A 17540-nucleotide genomic window follows, 5' to 3' on the forward strand; every position below is an offset into this window, starting at 1 on the left:
GGTTTTACCCTCTTTATTCGGAGTTGTGGGTAGTTATCAATCTTGGCACGATCCTCACTCTGCCTTGATGGAAGTTACCTATAGTGACTTGATAACGTATTCTGCAATATTCGGGATCACATTCATATCTTGCAACCGTTCTCCATGCGTAACTGTTGAGACCTGGTCAAACCGGTCCTGAACGTGGTTCATCCTGGGTTGGAGACCCGAACCCGATTGATCGGGTTTCGTATTATTTGAATCGTATCGGATTTCAATGTTGGTTTCGACTTCTTCTATTTTTAGTTCGGTTCAACTTGGAAACCAGAGTCAAAATCTTTTATGTTGGGAAGCTTAGAACCATCAAGAAGAAGAGTAAGGAAGTAAAATATGGAATTATGAAGTATCAGACAGGATTGTGATATGGTATGATACTAGCTAATACGTATTCATATTGGATAAAGTTTATATGTTACATATTGATACCCCTCATCTGATACGTATTCATATTGAATAAAGCTCCCATGATAATATGATATATGTTGATACCCCTTAGTTGATATGTACCTATATTGGATAAAGCTAATATGATACATATTGATACCTCTCTTTAAAGGGCACATATTGCATTGCATCAAAGTGTATTAGCCAAATCAATATAGTATTCGACATAAGTTATATGGTATGTTTATTGAAATCACATGATTGATACAATACTCAAGACCAATACTTTAAACCTTGCAAGTAAGGTTAGGTTATCGGCATTAACCCAGATTTACCTTGACCTAGACCTATTTTTAACCATTCCTTGCTGAAAATCAGACAAGTAGTGTTAGTTCCTGGCTTCTCTTGTGAGGTGTTGATCTTCGCTAACTGAGCTGATCCCTTGCGGTGGTTAATTACTTGGTTAATAAGTTATTCAAACTCAATTTCGACATATTTCTAATTTAATTAAATCAATATATAATCAAGTAGGGCAGGCCAACTTGGCCTAAGGATTAAACCTAAAATCGGAAGAGTAGTTATTTTGTAACTCAAATTCACCATTGATTTGATAAGTCAGGCCAGTCTCAATGCCGGTTTATGCTAGTCTCAGGTAACAAAAGCTTTACTTGCACCCCCAGTTTCGAATAAATAAAGAAAAAGCAGTGGCAATTGGCATCAAGGAGAAAAAGTAAAATTAATCAAACCAAAAGCTTTTCTTTAAACATGCAGTAAGAAAAAGTACAAAACACTCAAAGCACAACACCTTTTTTTTTTTTTAATACAAATTTAATGGGAAAAAAAAAAAAATACAGAGAGCACAAATATTTAGGAAGTTCTATATAAGTTAGTAATGTTTCCAGAGAAATTATCTTCCAAAAATGAGGACTTGACCAACATTACCGAGTTATTGTTTTGAAATATTTTGATGATGATGATGAGGTTTGGATTAATTACTTCAAGCAGAGCACTTGATGCTTCACTCTTCTTGCATTTACATAGCTTTTAATCCTAAAGATAAATCAAAGCACGTAGCTTTTAGTGTTTAAAGTTAAATCATATCTACTTCTATGAAACGAAAGTATAGAAAGTAAATCATGGAAGATGCAGATCGACATCTCTGTTAATTAAGTAAGACCTTTGCAACCCAAAAGTAGAATGAGAAAAGCAACAAATCATGTGAACTTGTAGAACAGTATGGATTTTAAAAATCATAGTTTTTGGAAAACTTTCCTCAATGGTTTAAATATACCTATCCTCCCACATTCCCGTTTGCTCATTTGGAAGAAAGAAGCCATACTCAAAGTGTGAGTCTACAGTGAATCTGAGAGTTGTGAAGTTTTCCCATCTTAGGTTTGCACAGTTTCAAACTGATATGATTTTTCTTCTGTGTTGCATGAGTTCATCTTCTTTACTTCATTGTTCATTTATCTTATAGTTACATGTTAATTATGCTGGCAATTTCCATAATATTGAGTTTTATTTTTTAGAATTACTAGGATGTTTCATATGATAAGCTAATGACTTTTTTTTTTTGTTGAAATTTGACGTGAAAGAAGTATTATACAGCCGAAGATAGTATATTTGATCATGATTGATAATAGTCTACATTTAATTTGATTTTTTTTGAGTGGTTAATGAGGTTCGTGTGAGTTGAGCAGCGTTTGCAGTTAGATAGAGTCACATTTAAATGATTATCGTGTCTTCATGAATTTCTGTCTTTCTACAAAGATGTAATTCTCATTTCACTGGATCCTGTGTTTCACCATAAGGACCACATACTTATGTTACAAATGACACTAACTTTTGATTCTTGGGAAGCTTGATCTACTAAAATATAATTGAAAAAATGATACAAATAATCTGTATACACATTTTATCACACCCTGAAGTCATATCTAAAATACCTAGACTATGAAAGGTTAAAGCCATTCAATTCTATGTTGCCATAATAACCTGTATTTTTTTTAAAGTAGAAACATAATAACCACCAACCCTACTTTTTTCCTAAACCACATGTGTAAGTATTTTCCTGTTTCTTTATCTCCTCCCTCCCCTCACTTCTAACCAGGAAAAAGAAAAGAAAAGTCCCCCATGTCACGATTCTTATGGATTGCTTTCTTGGTCATCTTCAAAATAGTGTGTTGACTGGGTGTCAGATGCAATAATCTCTTAGTATGCGTTTGGTAATTTTTCTGTTTTGACTTCTGAGAGAACCGTTCTTGTGCAAAATAAATTTTTAATGCTTCTGTGCCGAAAAACCATTTTTTGCTTGAAAATAGGCGTTTGATAAATCCGTTATGAAATATTTCTAGAACACTATTAGAATGAGTTGGTGTTTGATAAATTCGTTCTAAGATTTCAATCATGACCAATTTTATCACTTCCATTTCTGTTCTTTGGTAAAAACATATTTTTTATGTTCTGCAAAAGGCATTCTTCAAACCACTTTTCTGACTGGTCCGTTTTAAACGAACAGAAAAACGGGGTGCCTAGACTTAAGCTATCTTAAGTCTAGTGGGTTTCCCCACCAAATTTAATTGTAAATCTTGTTATAGTGGGAGAGTCAGATTCAAATGACGTAATTCAGCAGATAAATCAGAATTCCTATCCAAACTTCTACTCAAATCTGATGATATTAGACGTCATACAGCTGAAAAATTATCTGGAGTGTATTTTAATTTTGTTTCAAGGAACTTCAACTTTCTAGCAGATTCTTTATCAAAGTTGCCCTTTCGGCTGAGCTGTTGAAGGTTAGGAAGAATACAAATGCTTGGCTTCTGAATTTATGTAATGCAGTTATCAATGTTATTACCAACTCGAGTTTTCTCCCCAAAAATTAAAAATAAAATAAAATAAAAATTCAGGGAGAGATCTTTCTCTCGTAATGAAATTCTCCATTCCAACCAAAGAAACTTTATTAACATTGGTGAGGCTATTGTTGTAACATGTCATGACTCATGAATGGATCAAACGTTTGGATTTTGATTGTTTAGAAGTAAAATTCACTAAAATTCTTTTTTTTTTTTTTTTCTCTTCCACTAAGGGTATTCTCTCCCCATGCATTACAGATTGAATCTACCATGTCTTCAACAACAACAAAGAAAATGCCAGATTTTCAAATCATGACCGTACTAGCAGCAACACGTAAGTTACGCAAGAAGAATTGTCCCAATTTTCCCAAATGGTGTTATCAAATAATACCAATATTGAAGTCACAGGACTTGATGAAGTTCGTTGATGGAAGCCATCCTCCACCACCACCAACGCTGGAAAGCACAGGGGAAGAAGATGGCAAGTCCACCACCAAGAGTGAGCCCAATCCAGCCTATGCAGAATGGAAATGCATAGACCAGTTACTGCACTACTGGCTTATTACCACCATTACTAAACCTGTAGCTGCACAGGTATCTGGTCTGAACACATCAAAAGAATTATGGGATTCTTTATATCGTTTGTTCAAGTCACAAGCAGAGGAGCAGATCCAAAAACTCAGGAGTCAACTTCAGAACATCAAACTGGATCACCATTCTGATATTGAAGAGTATGTTGAACAAGTGAAAAATCTTGCCAATAAGCTTGAGATGATGATGAGAGAACCTGTTCGAGATAGTGACCTCATCACTTGGACAACTCAGGGACTACCTCCTGGTCATTATGCAAAATCATTTTACAAACCAGGTATTTGGACTGGGTCCTTTCCAAATCCGCCTACATTTGATGACTTCGCTAAAATGCTTTGTGATGATGATTCAAAGAAAAAGAAACAGGAACATTATGAACAGGCTACGGAAAAGAATCAGGAACATTATGAACCTGAAATCAAAGAAAAGCCCAAGGATAATACATTCGAAAAGATGTTCCATGTAGAAGGAGGAGAAGAAGCTCAACAGAACCAGCCTGATAAACAAAAATCCGTGGAAAGACCATCAAAAGCTTCTGCGCTCGTGAATTTCCTCCCTGCAAGAACCTTGCTGATCTTTGATATGCTCATCACATTGGTAGCAGTAGACACTCGTAAATGCAATACAGTGGAGGAAACTATGATGATCATTCTAATGTGTCTCTGTGCTGCCTCCTGCATCTTTGCCCAACTGGTAGATACTTATTATGATGTTGAGGCCAAGAAAGTCTACCATGGAATTGTCACCCCTAAAGGGCTGAGAGTATTCAACTCCGACCTACGACTCAAACCCGATCTGAAGTACAAGTTTCGGAAAACGGATATATTCCACGCCGGCATGGCAGTTTCTGTGTTTGCAGTGTTTGCAATCTCTGACAAGCGAGTCACTGAATGTTTGGCACCCAAACGTGAAGAAGAAGTGTTTTCTCAAGTCAGGAGGAGCTTGCCTCTAATGGTGAGTATTATTTGTGCCGGCCTCAATCTACTTTTACCCAGCCCACGATTTGGTGTTGGGATGCGTGGCTGACTAGAGAACTTTTGTGTGTGTGTGTGTGTGTTTTGGTGTAAGTGAGTTGTGGCTGACTAGAGAACTTGTGTGTGTGTGTTTTGGTGTAGTGAGTTGTTTCTTGAATTTGTGCGTGTGGTGATAGAGCAGATGAAAAGTTACATGAATGTTTGAGAACTTATTTTTCGCATTTTGATGAATACTAACGAAATATTGCTAAGTACATGTAACGTGTGGTTCTCAATAACCAACTCACCAGTAAAGAAGTAGTGCCATGAAATAGACCAGGCTATGCTGCGCCAGGTCCGACCCAAGCAGGCACGAATCAGTACAGTAGCCTGGGCAGTTCTTTCCTAACCTACGCTAGCCAACAGCCAACTTGGCTGGGTTAAGCGAAGGCAACAACCATAACCGTTGCCAGTGCAGTGCTTAGGTTAACATTGCGATGCCATTCATGGACATATCTCAGATCAGAATTGCCCACAGTTTTAGCTGTGCCTACATACTCAAAATAGACGTCTTGAACAACAAGGTTAGACAAACAGTCAAGCAGATGCATGATTGTCAAAGAAAAGCTTGAATTAAATTAAACTACTTCACTCGAGAACATTTAGGTTGCAAAGTCAGGGGAGAGAAAAAGAAGGGAGGGGGGGGGGGGGGTTTGAACCAACATACAGCAAACTGGGGTAATGAAGAGAACTGGAAATTTGCAATAGGGATTCCAGAAATCAAACACAATAGCTAATCAGCCTCAGCATAAGCAGTTTCAAGGTGTGCTCGCTCAGCTTCCTGCACTTCCTTCTCAGTCGTTCTACCTTTCATACACTTGTAGTAAACACTCATGAATGTCCCAACAGCTCCATACTTCTTCCTGCATTCCTCATAGTGTGAAGCATCAACCATCCTCCAGAGATTCTTTTCATTCAGCTCAGAGACCGCATATTGTGGCTGGAACCCATGGTTCTCAATCAACCAGCTCTCCATCCTACGGACACCCTCAGCTCCATCAAATTCCTCACCTCTCAAGTCTCAAGACAGGCCCTGGAGCATAGTAGACTCCAACATCTGAGCATACTCTGTGTCTCTCTGTCTGTGCTGAAGCTCAAACCCAGGTTCAGGATAAATCATAGTTTTAATAGGGGTTTTAAACAGTATGTGTGGGCAGACCCAGATGGGGTAAACCTGGTCAAGGAAATAAACTTTTACTAACTGGAGGAAAGAGATAACAAACTACATGATCGGTGCCTTGAGCACTGTACATAACTTCAGTAGGTGCGCAAAATGAGTGTATTTGCAAGATCATAACTATAACCTTTAAAATCCAATCTCATAAAATACGGCCAAGTATATAAACATCAAAACATCATACCCAAAATTTATACACTGGATAGGGTAAGAATTACCAGAGATAGTAAGATTCCGAGTTCAACCAATTCTCAAACGGGAAAAACAAAATTTGTAAAATCAGGGGAGTGAAGTCATCTGTAACACAAGATTGAACGCCTGTACCATATATTAAGCCAAGCAATAACTTCATACTTCTTCAAAATCAAGTAGCATACCTACCATTCGGCCACATATTACAAAAAGGAAAAGAAGCATGAAAAAGCAATTTTCCAGAAATAATCGTGTTAAAGAGAGCAATGCATGTTTGGGATAAATCTCATGTACAGTTGTACTACTGTGTCAAGTCAAAAGCAATAATATCATACTTCCATCAAATTCAAGTATATAACAACCATTAAGTCACATTTCCCAAAAACGAGAAAAGTGTGAGAAGCAAATTTCCAAAGATAATCTGGTTATGAGCTATAACTTGGTGGGCGCGCGGGGGAGACACAGAAGAGAGAGAGAGAGGTACCTCCATCTGCCGGTGGACCCACCTTGAGTAGCCTTTAACAATGAAACCTTCGGAGGCATTCAACCCAGGGTCCACCTAAACCACCATTGATCAGCAAATGGTAGGATCAGCTTGCCCTCCAAATACAGACATCTTGTGTGCCGGTGATAGTATTCCCTGATACGAATGTACTCAACAAATTCTCCTTTCTTGAGTGGTGTCTGGGCATGTTGATAGAACCTGCAGGGCTTGAACTACCATTCCACTTTGTTGATCACATTCCCCTTCTTCTTTGCCTCCTCCTTTGAAGCATATCTCCCTGTCATGAAGACACCCTCTGTGGGGGAATAGATCATGCCTTCAACGAAGTTTGAAAATTTTTCAGGGTTATCCTGATCTCCATCTCAAGGTGCAAAGAGTCCAGATAAGCTTGGGCAAGTTCCTTGAGATTACCTATCATAGGTTTGTAGGTCAGCTTCATGTACTGTTTCACAGGAATGAGCTTTATTTCAGCAGCAACAAGAAGCCCAAGGATTAAACCCAAAATCTACTGTTGCTCCTGAATCTGCACTAGTCTTGAGTTGGTTCAAAGATGGATTGCAATGATCTTAAACCAGATGACTGCGCAAGAAATGAACTGTGAGAGTGGGTCGCCTTTGTGGATAGGAAGCCACCTAAGATGATTGTGTTAGATTTAGGATAACAGTATAACACAAAACCTCGTAGTGAGGGTTTAGAACTCAAAGAGCATTCAATGCTAAGAGTTATTGTAGGAAAATAAACGCTGTTGTTTTTCTAAGTTGATCCTCCCTTCTATCTTTCATTTGTTGCCTTTATACCGAGAATCCAAGATGTCCTTGTGGGGAAGATTCCCTTGCTCCGCATATGCTTGTTGAAGAGTCTAGATTGAAAGTAATGCTTGGCTTAAGCTTGCTGGAGAAGCCAAGGCCTGAATCTTCTTCAAGAAGCTACAAGTATAATATTTCTAGCTTTAGATATTATCCAAAATATTCATTCACATGTTATCCATTGATTTGACATGCAATTAATGCTAGCTAATTGGTGTCTTGGCAACTGACGTTAAGTTCTTGAGACCTGAGGGTTGCGCATTAAATGATGCATTTAATGCTCTGACGTTTCCAATTCTTCCTCGAAAAGTAACATCTCAGGCATCGTCACATGAGCTTCTCTTCCGTAAAGTGGCAATGCCTATGTGGTGCTTACATAAAGTTGGTATCTTCAATGTAGCTTTCCAAAATGAATCCAGCGGTTCATTCTTACCATCTTGATTGGACCAATATTAAAATCATTCGTACTAAACGGTTCACTCAGATTCTTGGACTCATCCGAATTAGATGTAACACTACCCGACCCTGCCAAGGGTAGTTATTTTGTAACCCAAACTCACCCTTGGTTTGATAAGTCAAGCCAGTATCAATGCCGGTTTATGCTAGTTCGAGCCAACAAAAGCTTTATTTACACCCCCAGTTTCGACTAAGTAAAGAAAACATGCATAATGGCAATTGGCATCAAGAAGAAAAAGTAAAATTAATCAAACCAAAAGCATTTCTTAAAACATGCAGTTGGCAAAACACTCAAAGCACAACACTTTTTTTTTTTATACAAATTTAATGGGAAAAAAAAAAAAAAAAAAGAGTATAATATTTATGAAGTTCTATATAGGATTGTACTGTTTCCAGAGAAATTATCTTCCAAAAATGAGGACTGGAACAACATTACCGAGTTATTGTTTTGAAATATTTTGATAATGATGATCAGGTTTGGATTAATTACTTTAAGCAAAGCACTTGATGCTTCACTCTTCTTGCAATTACATAGCTTTTAATGCTAAAGATAACCAAAGGACATAGCTTTTAGTGTTTAAACTTAAGTTAAATAACATCTACTTCTATGAAACAAAAGTATAGAAAGTGTAAACTATGGAAGAAGCAAACATCTCTGTTAATTAAGATCGATCTTTGCAACCCAAAAGTAGAATGAGACTAGCAACAAGCTAGGACAGAAAAGTAAGAATAAAACGAAAATCATGTGAACTTGTAGAACAGTATGGATTTTAAAAATCATGGTTTTTGGAAAATTTTCCTCAATGGTTTAAATATGCCTATCCTCCCACATTCCCGTTTGCTCATTTGGAAGAAAGAAGCCATACTCAAAAGTGTAAGCCTACAGTGAATCTGAGAGTTCTGAAGTTTTCCCACCTTAGGTTTGCACAGTTTCAAACTGATATGATTTTTCATCTGCATTGCAGTTTTCTTTGATGAATTCATCTTCGTTTCATTGTTCATTTAGCTGGAAATTTCCATAATATGGAGTTTTAGTTTCTAGAATTGCTATGATGTTTCATATGGTAAGAGTATGGGATTTTTTTTTTTTTGTGTGAAAGAACTATCTATACAGCTGAAGCTAGTATATTTGATAATGGTTGATAATAGTCGTACATTTAATTTGATTTTTTTATGAGTTGTTTTTCAAGCTTTTTAATGGGGTTCGTGTGAGTTGAGCAGAGTTTGCAACTAGATAGAGTCATCACATTTAAATAATTATTGTGTCTTCATGAATTTCTGTCTTTCTATAAAAGATGTAATTCTCACTTCACATGATCCTGTGTTACCAAATGACGCGAACTTTTGATTCTTGGGAATATGAATGCTTGGCTTAATTGCCCTTTCAGTTGAGCTGCTGAATGTTTCACCGAATATGAATGCTTGGCTTTTGAATTTATGTAATGCTGATATTAGTGTCTGAACCAACTCGAATTCTCAATGAATTTATCTTTTCTTACCCCAAAAATGAAAAAAAATAAATAAATAAATAAAAATTTCAGGGAGAGATCTTTCTCTTAATGAAATTCTCCATTCCAACCAAAGAAACTTTATTAATATTGGTGAGGCTACTGTTGTAGCCTGTCATGTGACTCATGAATGGATCAAACGTTTGGATTTTGATTGTTTAGAAGTAAAATTCACTAAAATTCCTTTTTTCACTTGAGGGTATTCTCTTCCCCCATTACAGATTGAATCTACCATGTCCTCAACAACAACAAAGAAAATGCCAGATTTTCAAATGATGACCCTACTAGCAGCAACACGTAAGTTACGCAAGAAGAATTTTCCTAAATGGTGTTACCAAATAATACCAATATTGAAGTCACAGGACTTGATGAAGTTCGTTGATGGAAGCTATCCTCCACCACCACCAACCCTGGGAAGCACAGTGGAAGAAGATGGCAAGTCCACCACCAAGAGTGAGCCCAATCCAGCCTATGCAGAATGGAAATGCATAGACCAGTTACTGCACTGCTGGCTTATTACCACCATTACTGAACGTGTAGCTGTACAGGTATCTGGTCTGAACTCATCAAAAGAATTATGGGATTCTTTATATCGTTTGTTCAAGTCAGGAGCAGAGGAACAGAGCCAGGAACTCAGGAGTCAACTTCAGAACATCAAACTGGATTACCATTCTGATGTTGAAGAATATGTTGAACGAGTGAAAATTCTTGCCAATAAGCTTGAGATGATGAGAGAAACTATTGGAGATAATTATCTCATCACTTGCACTCTTCAGGGACTACCTCCTGATCATTATGCAAAATCATTTTACAAATCAGGTACGCGTACTGGGTCCTTTACAAATCCTACATTTGATGACTTAGCTAAAATGCTTTGTGATGGTGATCCAAAGAAAAAGAAACAGGAACATTATGAACAGGCTATGGTTGAAATCAAAGAAGAGCACAAGGGTACTACATTCGAAAAGATGCTCCTTGGAGATGGAGGAGAAGAAGCTCAACAGAACCAGCATGATAAACAAAAATCCGTTGAAAGACCATCAAAAGCTTCTGCGCTCGTGAACTTCCTCCCTGCAAGAACCTTGCTGATCTTTGATATGCTCATCACATTGGTAGCAGTAGACACTCGTAAATGCAATAGGGTGGAGGAAACTATGATGATCATTCTGATGTGTCTCTGTGTTGCCACCTGCGTCTTTGCCCAACTGGTAGATACTTATTATGATGTTGAGGCCAAGAAAGTCTACCATGGAGTTGTCACCCGTAAAGGGCTGAGATTATTCAACCCCCAACAAAAAAACATATACGGTCCGAGGTACAAGTCTCGGAAAACAGATATGCTCCACGCCGGCATGGCAGTTTCTGTGTTTGTAGTGTTTGCAATCTCTGACAAGCGAGTCACTGAATGCTTGGCACCCAAACGTGAAGAAGAAGTGTTTTCCCAAGTCAGGAGGAGCTTGCCTCTAATGGTGAGTATTATTTGTGCCGGCCTCAATCTACTCTTACCCAGCCCACGATTTGGTGTAGGGATGCGCTAGAGAACTTGTGTGTGTGCGCGTGTGTTTTGGTGTAGTGAGTTATTTCATGAATGTGTGCGTGTGGTGATGGAGCAGATGAAAAGTTATATGAATGCGTGAGAACTCATTTTTTGCATTTTGATGAATACTAAACAGAACATTGCTAAGTACATGTAATGTGTGGTTCTCAATAACCAACTCACCAATAAAGAAGTTGTGCCATGAATGCCATGAAATAGACCCGGCTACGCTGCGCGAGGTCCGAGCCAAGGCACGAATCAGTACATTAACCTGGGCAGTTCTTTCCTAACCTACGCTAGCCAACTGGCTGGGTTAAGCCAAGGCAACAACCATAACCGTTGCCAGTCCAGTGCTTAGGTTAACATTGCTATGCCCTTCATGGACATATCTCAGATCAGAATTGCCCAAAGTTTTTGCTGTACCTACATACTCAAAATAGAGGACTTGAACAACAAGGTTAGACAACAGTCAAGCAGATGCATGATAGAAAAGACAAACAGTCACTCATATGCATGATTGTCCAAAAAAGCCTTGAATTAAATTAAACTACATCACTCAAGAACAATTTGGTTGCCAAGTCGGAGAGAAAAAGAAGGGGGGGGGGGGGTTTAACCAACATACAGCAAACTGGGGTAATGAAGAGAACTGGAAATTCGCAACAGGGCTGGCAATTTGAACCCCAGCCAGATTTTTCAATTCCAGAAATCAAACACAATAGCTAATCAGCCTCAGCATAAGCAGTCTCAAGGTGTGCTCGCTCAGCTTCCTGCACTTCCTTCTCAGTCTTTCTACCCTTCTTACACTTATAGTAAACACTCATGAATGTCCCAACAGCTCCATACTTCTTCCTGCATTCCTCATAAAGTGAAGCGTCAAACATCCTCCAGAAATTCTTTTCATTCAGCTCAGAGACCGCATATTGTGGCTGGAACCCATGGTTCTCAATCAACCAGCTCTCCATCCTACGGACAGCCTCAGATCCATCAAATTCCTCACCTCTCAAGACAGGCCCTGGAGCATAGTAGACTCCAACATCTGTGTACATCTGAGCATACTCTGTGTCTCCCTGTCTGTGCTGAAGCTCAAACCCAGGTTCAGGATAAATCATAGTTTTAATAGGGGTTTTAAACAGTCTGTGTGGGCAGACCCAAATGGGGTAAACCTGGTCAAGGAAATAAAGTTTTACTAACTGGAGGAAAGAGATAACAAACCACATAATCAGTGCCTTGAGCAATATACATAACTTCAGTAGGTGCACAAAATGAGTGTATTTGCAAGATCATAACTATAACCTTTAAAATCCAACCTCGTCAAATACGGCAAATATATAAACATCAAAACATCAATACCCAAAATTTATACACTGGATGGGGTAATTAAGAATTACCAGAGATAGTAAGATTCCAAGTTCAACCAATTCTCAAAAGGGAAAAACAAATTTTGTAAAATCAGGGAAGTGAAATCATCTGTAACACAAGATTGAACACCTGTACCACATATTAAGCCAAGCAATGACTTCATACTTTCATCAAAATCAAGCAGCATACCTACCATTCGGCCACATATTGCAAAAAGAAAAAGAAGCATGAAAAAGCAATTTTCCAGAAATAATCATGTTAAAGAGAGCAATGCAGGTTTGGGATAAATCTCACGTACAGTTGTACTACAGTATCAAGTCAAAAATAATTTCATACTTACATCAAATTCAAGTATATAACAACCATTAAGACACATTTCCCAAAACAAAAAAAGCGGGAGAAGCAAATTTCCAAGGAGAGGGGGTGGAGACACAGAAGAGAGAGAGAGAGAGAGAGAGAGAGAGAGAGAGAGAGAGAGAGAGAGAGGTACCTCCATCTCCCGGTGGACCCATTCTAGTGCATCCCCAACCTTGTACAGTGGAACAAGCATGTCCTGAATCACATGCATATCATGGTAATAGTTTCTGATTGCTTCACCTTGAGTAGCTTTTAACAAGGAAACCTTGGGAGGCATCAGCCAACCCAGGGTCCACCTAAACCACCATTGATCAGCAAATGGTAGGATCAGCTTGCCCTCCCAATACAGACATCTTGTGTGCCGGTGATAGTACTGCCTGGTAGGAATGTACTCAACAAATTCTCCTTTCTTGAGTGCTTTCTGGGCATGTTGATAAAACCAGGGCTTGAACCACCATCCCACTTCGTTGATCACATTTCCCTTCTTCTTTGCCTCCTCCTTCGAAGCATATCTCCCTGTCATGAAAACACCCTCTGTGGGGTTATAGATCATGCCTTCAACAAAGTCTGGAACTTTTTCAGGGTTATCCTGATCTCCATCTCGAGGTGCAAAGGAGTCCAGATAAGCTTGGGCAAGTTCCTTGAGATTACCTATCATAGGTTTGTAGGTCAGCTTCATGTACTCTTTCACAGGAATGAGCTTTATTTCAGCAGCAACAAGAAGCCCAAGGGTTCCCTGAGACCAGGGGATTGCATAGAACAGGTCAGAGTACTCATTGTCTTTGGTTGCCCTCACCAATCTCCCATCTGCAAGTACAATCTCATATGCAACCACAGTATCAGAGAACAAACCATAAATGTGGGAGCTCCCTTCAATCCCATAACCATTGATGAGACCACCAACAGTGAGATCATCAAGCTCAGCAACCACAGCAAGGGAAAGGTTCATTGGGACTGTGGCTCTACTTATTTGGCCCATGTTGACAAGGGGCTCAACCCTTGCAATCATTCTGTCTCTGTCAATATCCAGAATGTTACGGAAGGCCGAGAGATCAACCTCAAAATGTCGGGCTCGCTTGTAGTCGACATTCCGCATCCCAACAGCAATCCATGGTTTGCGTGCAGTGCAGACAAGACCATCCTTTGATGGGTTTCTCTGCTTGAGGCGTTTGATAACTTTGTTGACATTCTCATCATGTTCCTTTTGACGCTGCTTGTAAGACTTCCAGTTAGATCTGACGTCCCCAAGATAGGTGAGGAAGTAAATGGTGAAGGAGATAGGGAGTACAACAAAGACAACAATAATCCAGCGGAACTGGACAAAGTAATCAACCCAGATTTTCTTCCTCTTGGGACGCAGAGGAGCCTCAAGATCTGACATGATTGAAGAAGGCAAATATGATGTTTGCTGCATTGACCAAAACACAGATTGTCAACTAGTACCCTATCATGAATTCAGGGATTCGAACTTAAAATTTGCATGATGCTCACTATGTGAATTTTGAAAATAGGTATTTACAATACCAAACAGAAAATGCAAAAGGATAACAGGAAAGAGAGGGGTAAAATAAAGGACCCGCCTGCCTATGGTATCATACTGATGTACTATACAATACCATTAGGAATGCTTTAACTTATGGCATCACATACATGAAACACAGAAACAACAACAAGACCTTGTATCTCATTCTGACGCAACACATGGATAATATGTAATCACGATCTGGCTACATCAATTTTGGCATTGGAGATTCCTAATGAACATCCTGTACCTCCCAAAATGAAATCTCCAAGGGACAAACCTAATGACTCATAAAGTTGGAAACCTCCACTTTAGGAGCATATTTATGATGCAAAAAAAATGGAAGTTCCACTCTATGTTCAAGTATGACATGACAAAAGATAAGAAAGGAACCACCAGAAAGATCTTACTACATTAGTACATACCAAAGGACAAAAGCAATGAATATTTGGTATCTTGGTAACCTAGTGATGACCAATTAAATGTCTTAATGCTTTCAGCAGAAGAATACAGCCAGAAGACCACACATACACTTGACAAAAGTAAGGACTTAAAACCTTCTTGTTCTTACACGGTGTGACAGACATTGCAAGGATTGCTCAAAGACACAGAAAACAAAAAATAAAACAGAAAACAAAAAATAAAGACAGGCAAACTGCTTCAATATTCCATCAGTACCTATTCAATAGCAGATGAATCAGAACCAAACAATTAATGGACAAGAATCTCAGACTATAAAAACAGAGCACCTTAATGGAAAAATGTTGAAATAAACTTCAAACCATAATAGTCAGCAAGTAAAAGGATGCAGCCACCACAGGAGCTATTGCAATATGTTCTCGATTCAGAATCAGCATAATGTCTATTCAGCCTTTTCTTAAGCCCCTCATGCCAAATGGACTTTCTGAGACTGAGATAACAGTTTTGCAATAACATCACCCTAAAAAAATTTCAGAGTAACGCTTTTCTGCTTCCAATGAGCTGAACTAGTTAATCCATCTACCGTGAAAATTTGGGGGCCATAAGAAATCTGTTACACGTTCATTACTAAATACATCCTAAGCCCTAAACCACGCGGATGACAGAAAAGTTAAATCTTAGAAAACAAAGAAAAAGGATTGTCTGATAAACATTATTAAGGACTAAATGATAGTAGACAGCTGAAGACTATAATGAGAAAAAGTTTCACCATACGTGAGTATGCATAAAAAAGAATTCCATCATCAGAGAACAGAAAATCAGAAAGCAAACAAAAGCAAACAGCACTGTAATAGCTTTAATGAATCAGAAAAGACCACTCGCTCGCTTAATTATAAGACTTGATGGTACATTGTAAACAGGACCATCACGACAGTATAACAAAATCATGCTAGACTATGCGTCTGAGGAGAAGACCATATAAATCCTACCCATTTGTCAGCAAATAGTTCAACATGAACAACAAACCTCAAGATCAACGATCCAACTGCTGCAGGACCCACATTAGTCAGATCGTCAACAGGTACAGATCGAAAGACAATGTTTTGATATGATTATGGGAGTTCAAAATTTTTAACAGATGCCTACTTGTAATGACAAATCATCAGGAAATCAGATTGACTTCCGCATCTAGTACAGAATCCCATAATAAATCTAAGTGACAGTCAAACAGCAAACAGCAAAAAGGCAACAACTTTCAGATCCGAAACGATTAATACGAAAATCACACTTTCAAGTAACAAACCAGCTACCGTGCAAAGAACAACAAAGATTCAAAGCTCCAAACTTTAAAAAGAAAAAAAAAAAATACCCACATTGCAGACCAAAAATGATTAAGATCAACTTCAAGCAAAATCACACTTTCAAGTAACAAGCCAGATTCAGAGTTCCAAACTGGAAAAGGAGAGTGTAGAAAGTAAAAAAAACGACGTTGCACATCAAGATGACATTTTTCTCTGGTCAGACACAGGAAAATTAGTTGAAATGAGAATTTGACTGAGAAACTAAAGATCGAAATCCAAGAATGACGAGTTACCTCGAAGAAGATGCAGACCGAAGACGGCAAAGATCAAAATTGTAAAAGCTCCCACATCACTAAAAGCACACACAGAGACAGAGACAGAGAAGAGGGGGAGCAAAAGAGAGATCTACAGAGAGAACCTGAAAAAACCCAAGTGAGGTTTAGAGGTTTTTATAAAGAAGAAACTAAACAAACTAAGTGGAGAAACCAAGGAGGGATCCCTATGGAGATTCGCTGGCATCCAGTGCCATCTCAATGTGAGAACGTGAGGGAATCAACGTAAATATTAGTATATTACAGCCAAAAACAGCACAAAGCTGAACGGTTTTAGGGTTTTTACCTAAATTCAAATCAACTGCTGTTGTGTTTGTTGTCGGATATAGATCGTAAACAACAAAAGCATACAATGCTATAATTAAAGAAGATCTAGTACTTTCTAGTTTTCTACTCGGTTGAATCCCTTACCACCAAAAAAAAAAAACAAATTAAGCTACATTGGAGAAAAAAAATGTCAGCGGTTTTTTCAAAGACCCATTAATTTAGGATTAATATTCTGCCCATTTCTGACAATAAATTACAATTTTTTTTTCTTTACATGTGTCATATTATTACATAGAAAAGATTGAGATTCTTTATAAATCACATTATTTTTTTTAAAATTTTAATCACAATTCTTTGATGTAATTGGATTTTAATTATTTGATGTCATGTTAAGACAAATGTCAAACATCTACAAGAATGATAGAAATGAACTGAATAAAATTACTTTCATTTAATCGATGCAAGATTGGTAAAGTGGTAAGATTCATATTTTTCAGTGGAGATGTCATGGGTTCGACTCGTACAGACGATAAAGCTCCCTCTAAGGATGTAATCGAGGTGAGTACAAACTAGCTCGGATGAACCTCAAACACCAAAAAAAAAAAAAAAAATTGTTCATTTAGATATCATATCAAAGAGTTGTGATTAAATTTAAAAAAAATATAATGTAATTTGTAAATGGATCTCAACATTTTGATGTGATATTGGGACACATGTCACACATCTACAAGGAAATGGACTGGATATTGGTTCGGTGATCGATTGGCGTGGCATCAACGACTGTAATGAGAAGAGCAGTTATACTAGAATAGCTATTTTTGGCTACAATAAAGAGATTTGTGTTGGCAAAAGGTGTACAAAGTATTACGATAGGGCTTCACCCTTGAAGGGTATTATGGAAGCAAAGGGCTTGGATCGATAG

General features: G+C 38.2%; 2 protein-coding genes and 1 pseudogene across 2 annotated transcripts; 1 reads left to right on the plus strand and 2 right to left on the minus strand.

Moving 5' to 3' along the window:
- The first annotated feature begins 1751 nt into the window (after positions 1–1751).
- Positions 1752–5013, plus strand: LOC149012805 (uncharacterized). The gene is made up of 2 exons (XM_089159862.1): positions 1752–1815; positions 3534–5013. Exon 2 carries the CDS (start codon positions 3546–3548, stop codon positions 4890–4892), a length of 1347 nt encoding a protein of 448 aa, XP_089015988.1. The 5' UTR covers positions 1752–1815; positions 3534–3545; the 3' UTR covers positions 4893–5013.
- A 599-nt stretch (positions 5014–5612) lies between these two features.
- Positions 5613–8999, minus strand: LOC149012806 (delta(24)-sterol reductase-like; annotated as a pseudogene).
- A 2013-nt stretch (positions 9000–11012) lies between these two features.
- Positions 11013–16713, minus strand: DWF1 (cell elongation protein / DWARF1 / DIMINUTO (DIM)). The gene is made up of 4 exons (XM_089158654.1): positions 16638–16713; positions 16313–16437; positions 12910–14184; positions 11013–12223 (listed from the first exon to the last, which is right to left on the minus strand). Exons 3-4 carry the CDS (start codon positions 14155–14157, stop codon positions 11780–11782), a joined length of 1692 nt encoding a protein of 563 aa, XP_089014780.1. The 5' UTR covers positions 14158–14184; positions 16313–16437; positions 16638–16713; the 3' UTR covers positions 11013–11779.
- Between the last annotated feature and the right edge of the window lie 827 nt (positions 16714–17540).

This window comes from Hakea prostrata, chromosome 6, assembly GCF_041222555.1.
Source record: "Hakea prostrata isolate BN-2017 chromosome 6, UWA_Hpros_2, whole genome shotgun sequence".
In the NCBI taxonomy this organism is placed as follows: domain Eukaryota; kingdom Viridiplantae; phylum Streptophyta; class Magnoliopsida; order Proteales; family Proteaceae; genus Hakea; species Hakea prostrata.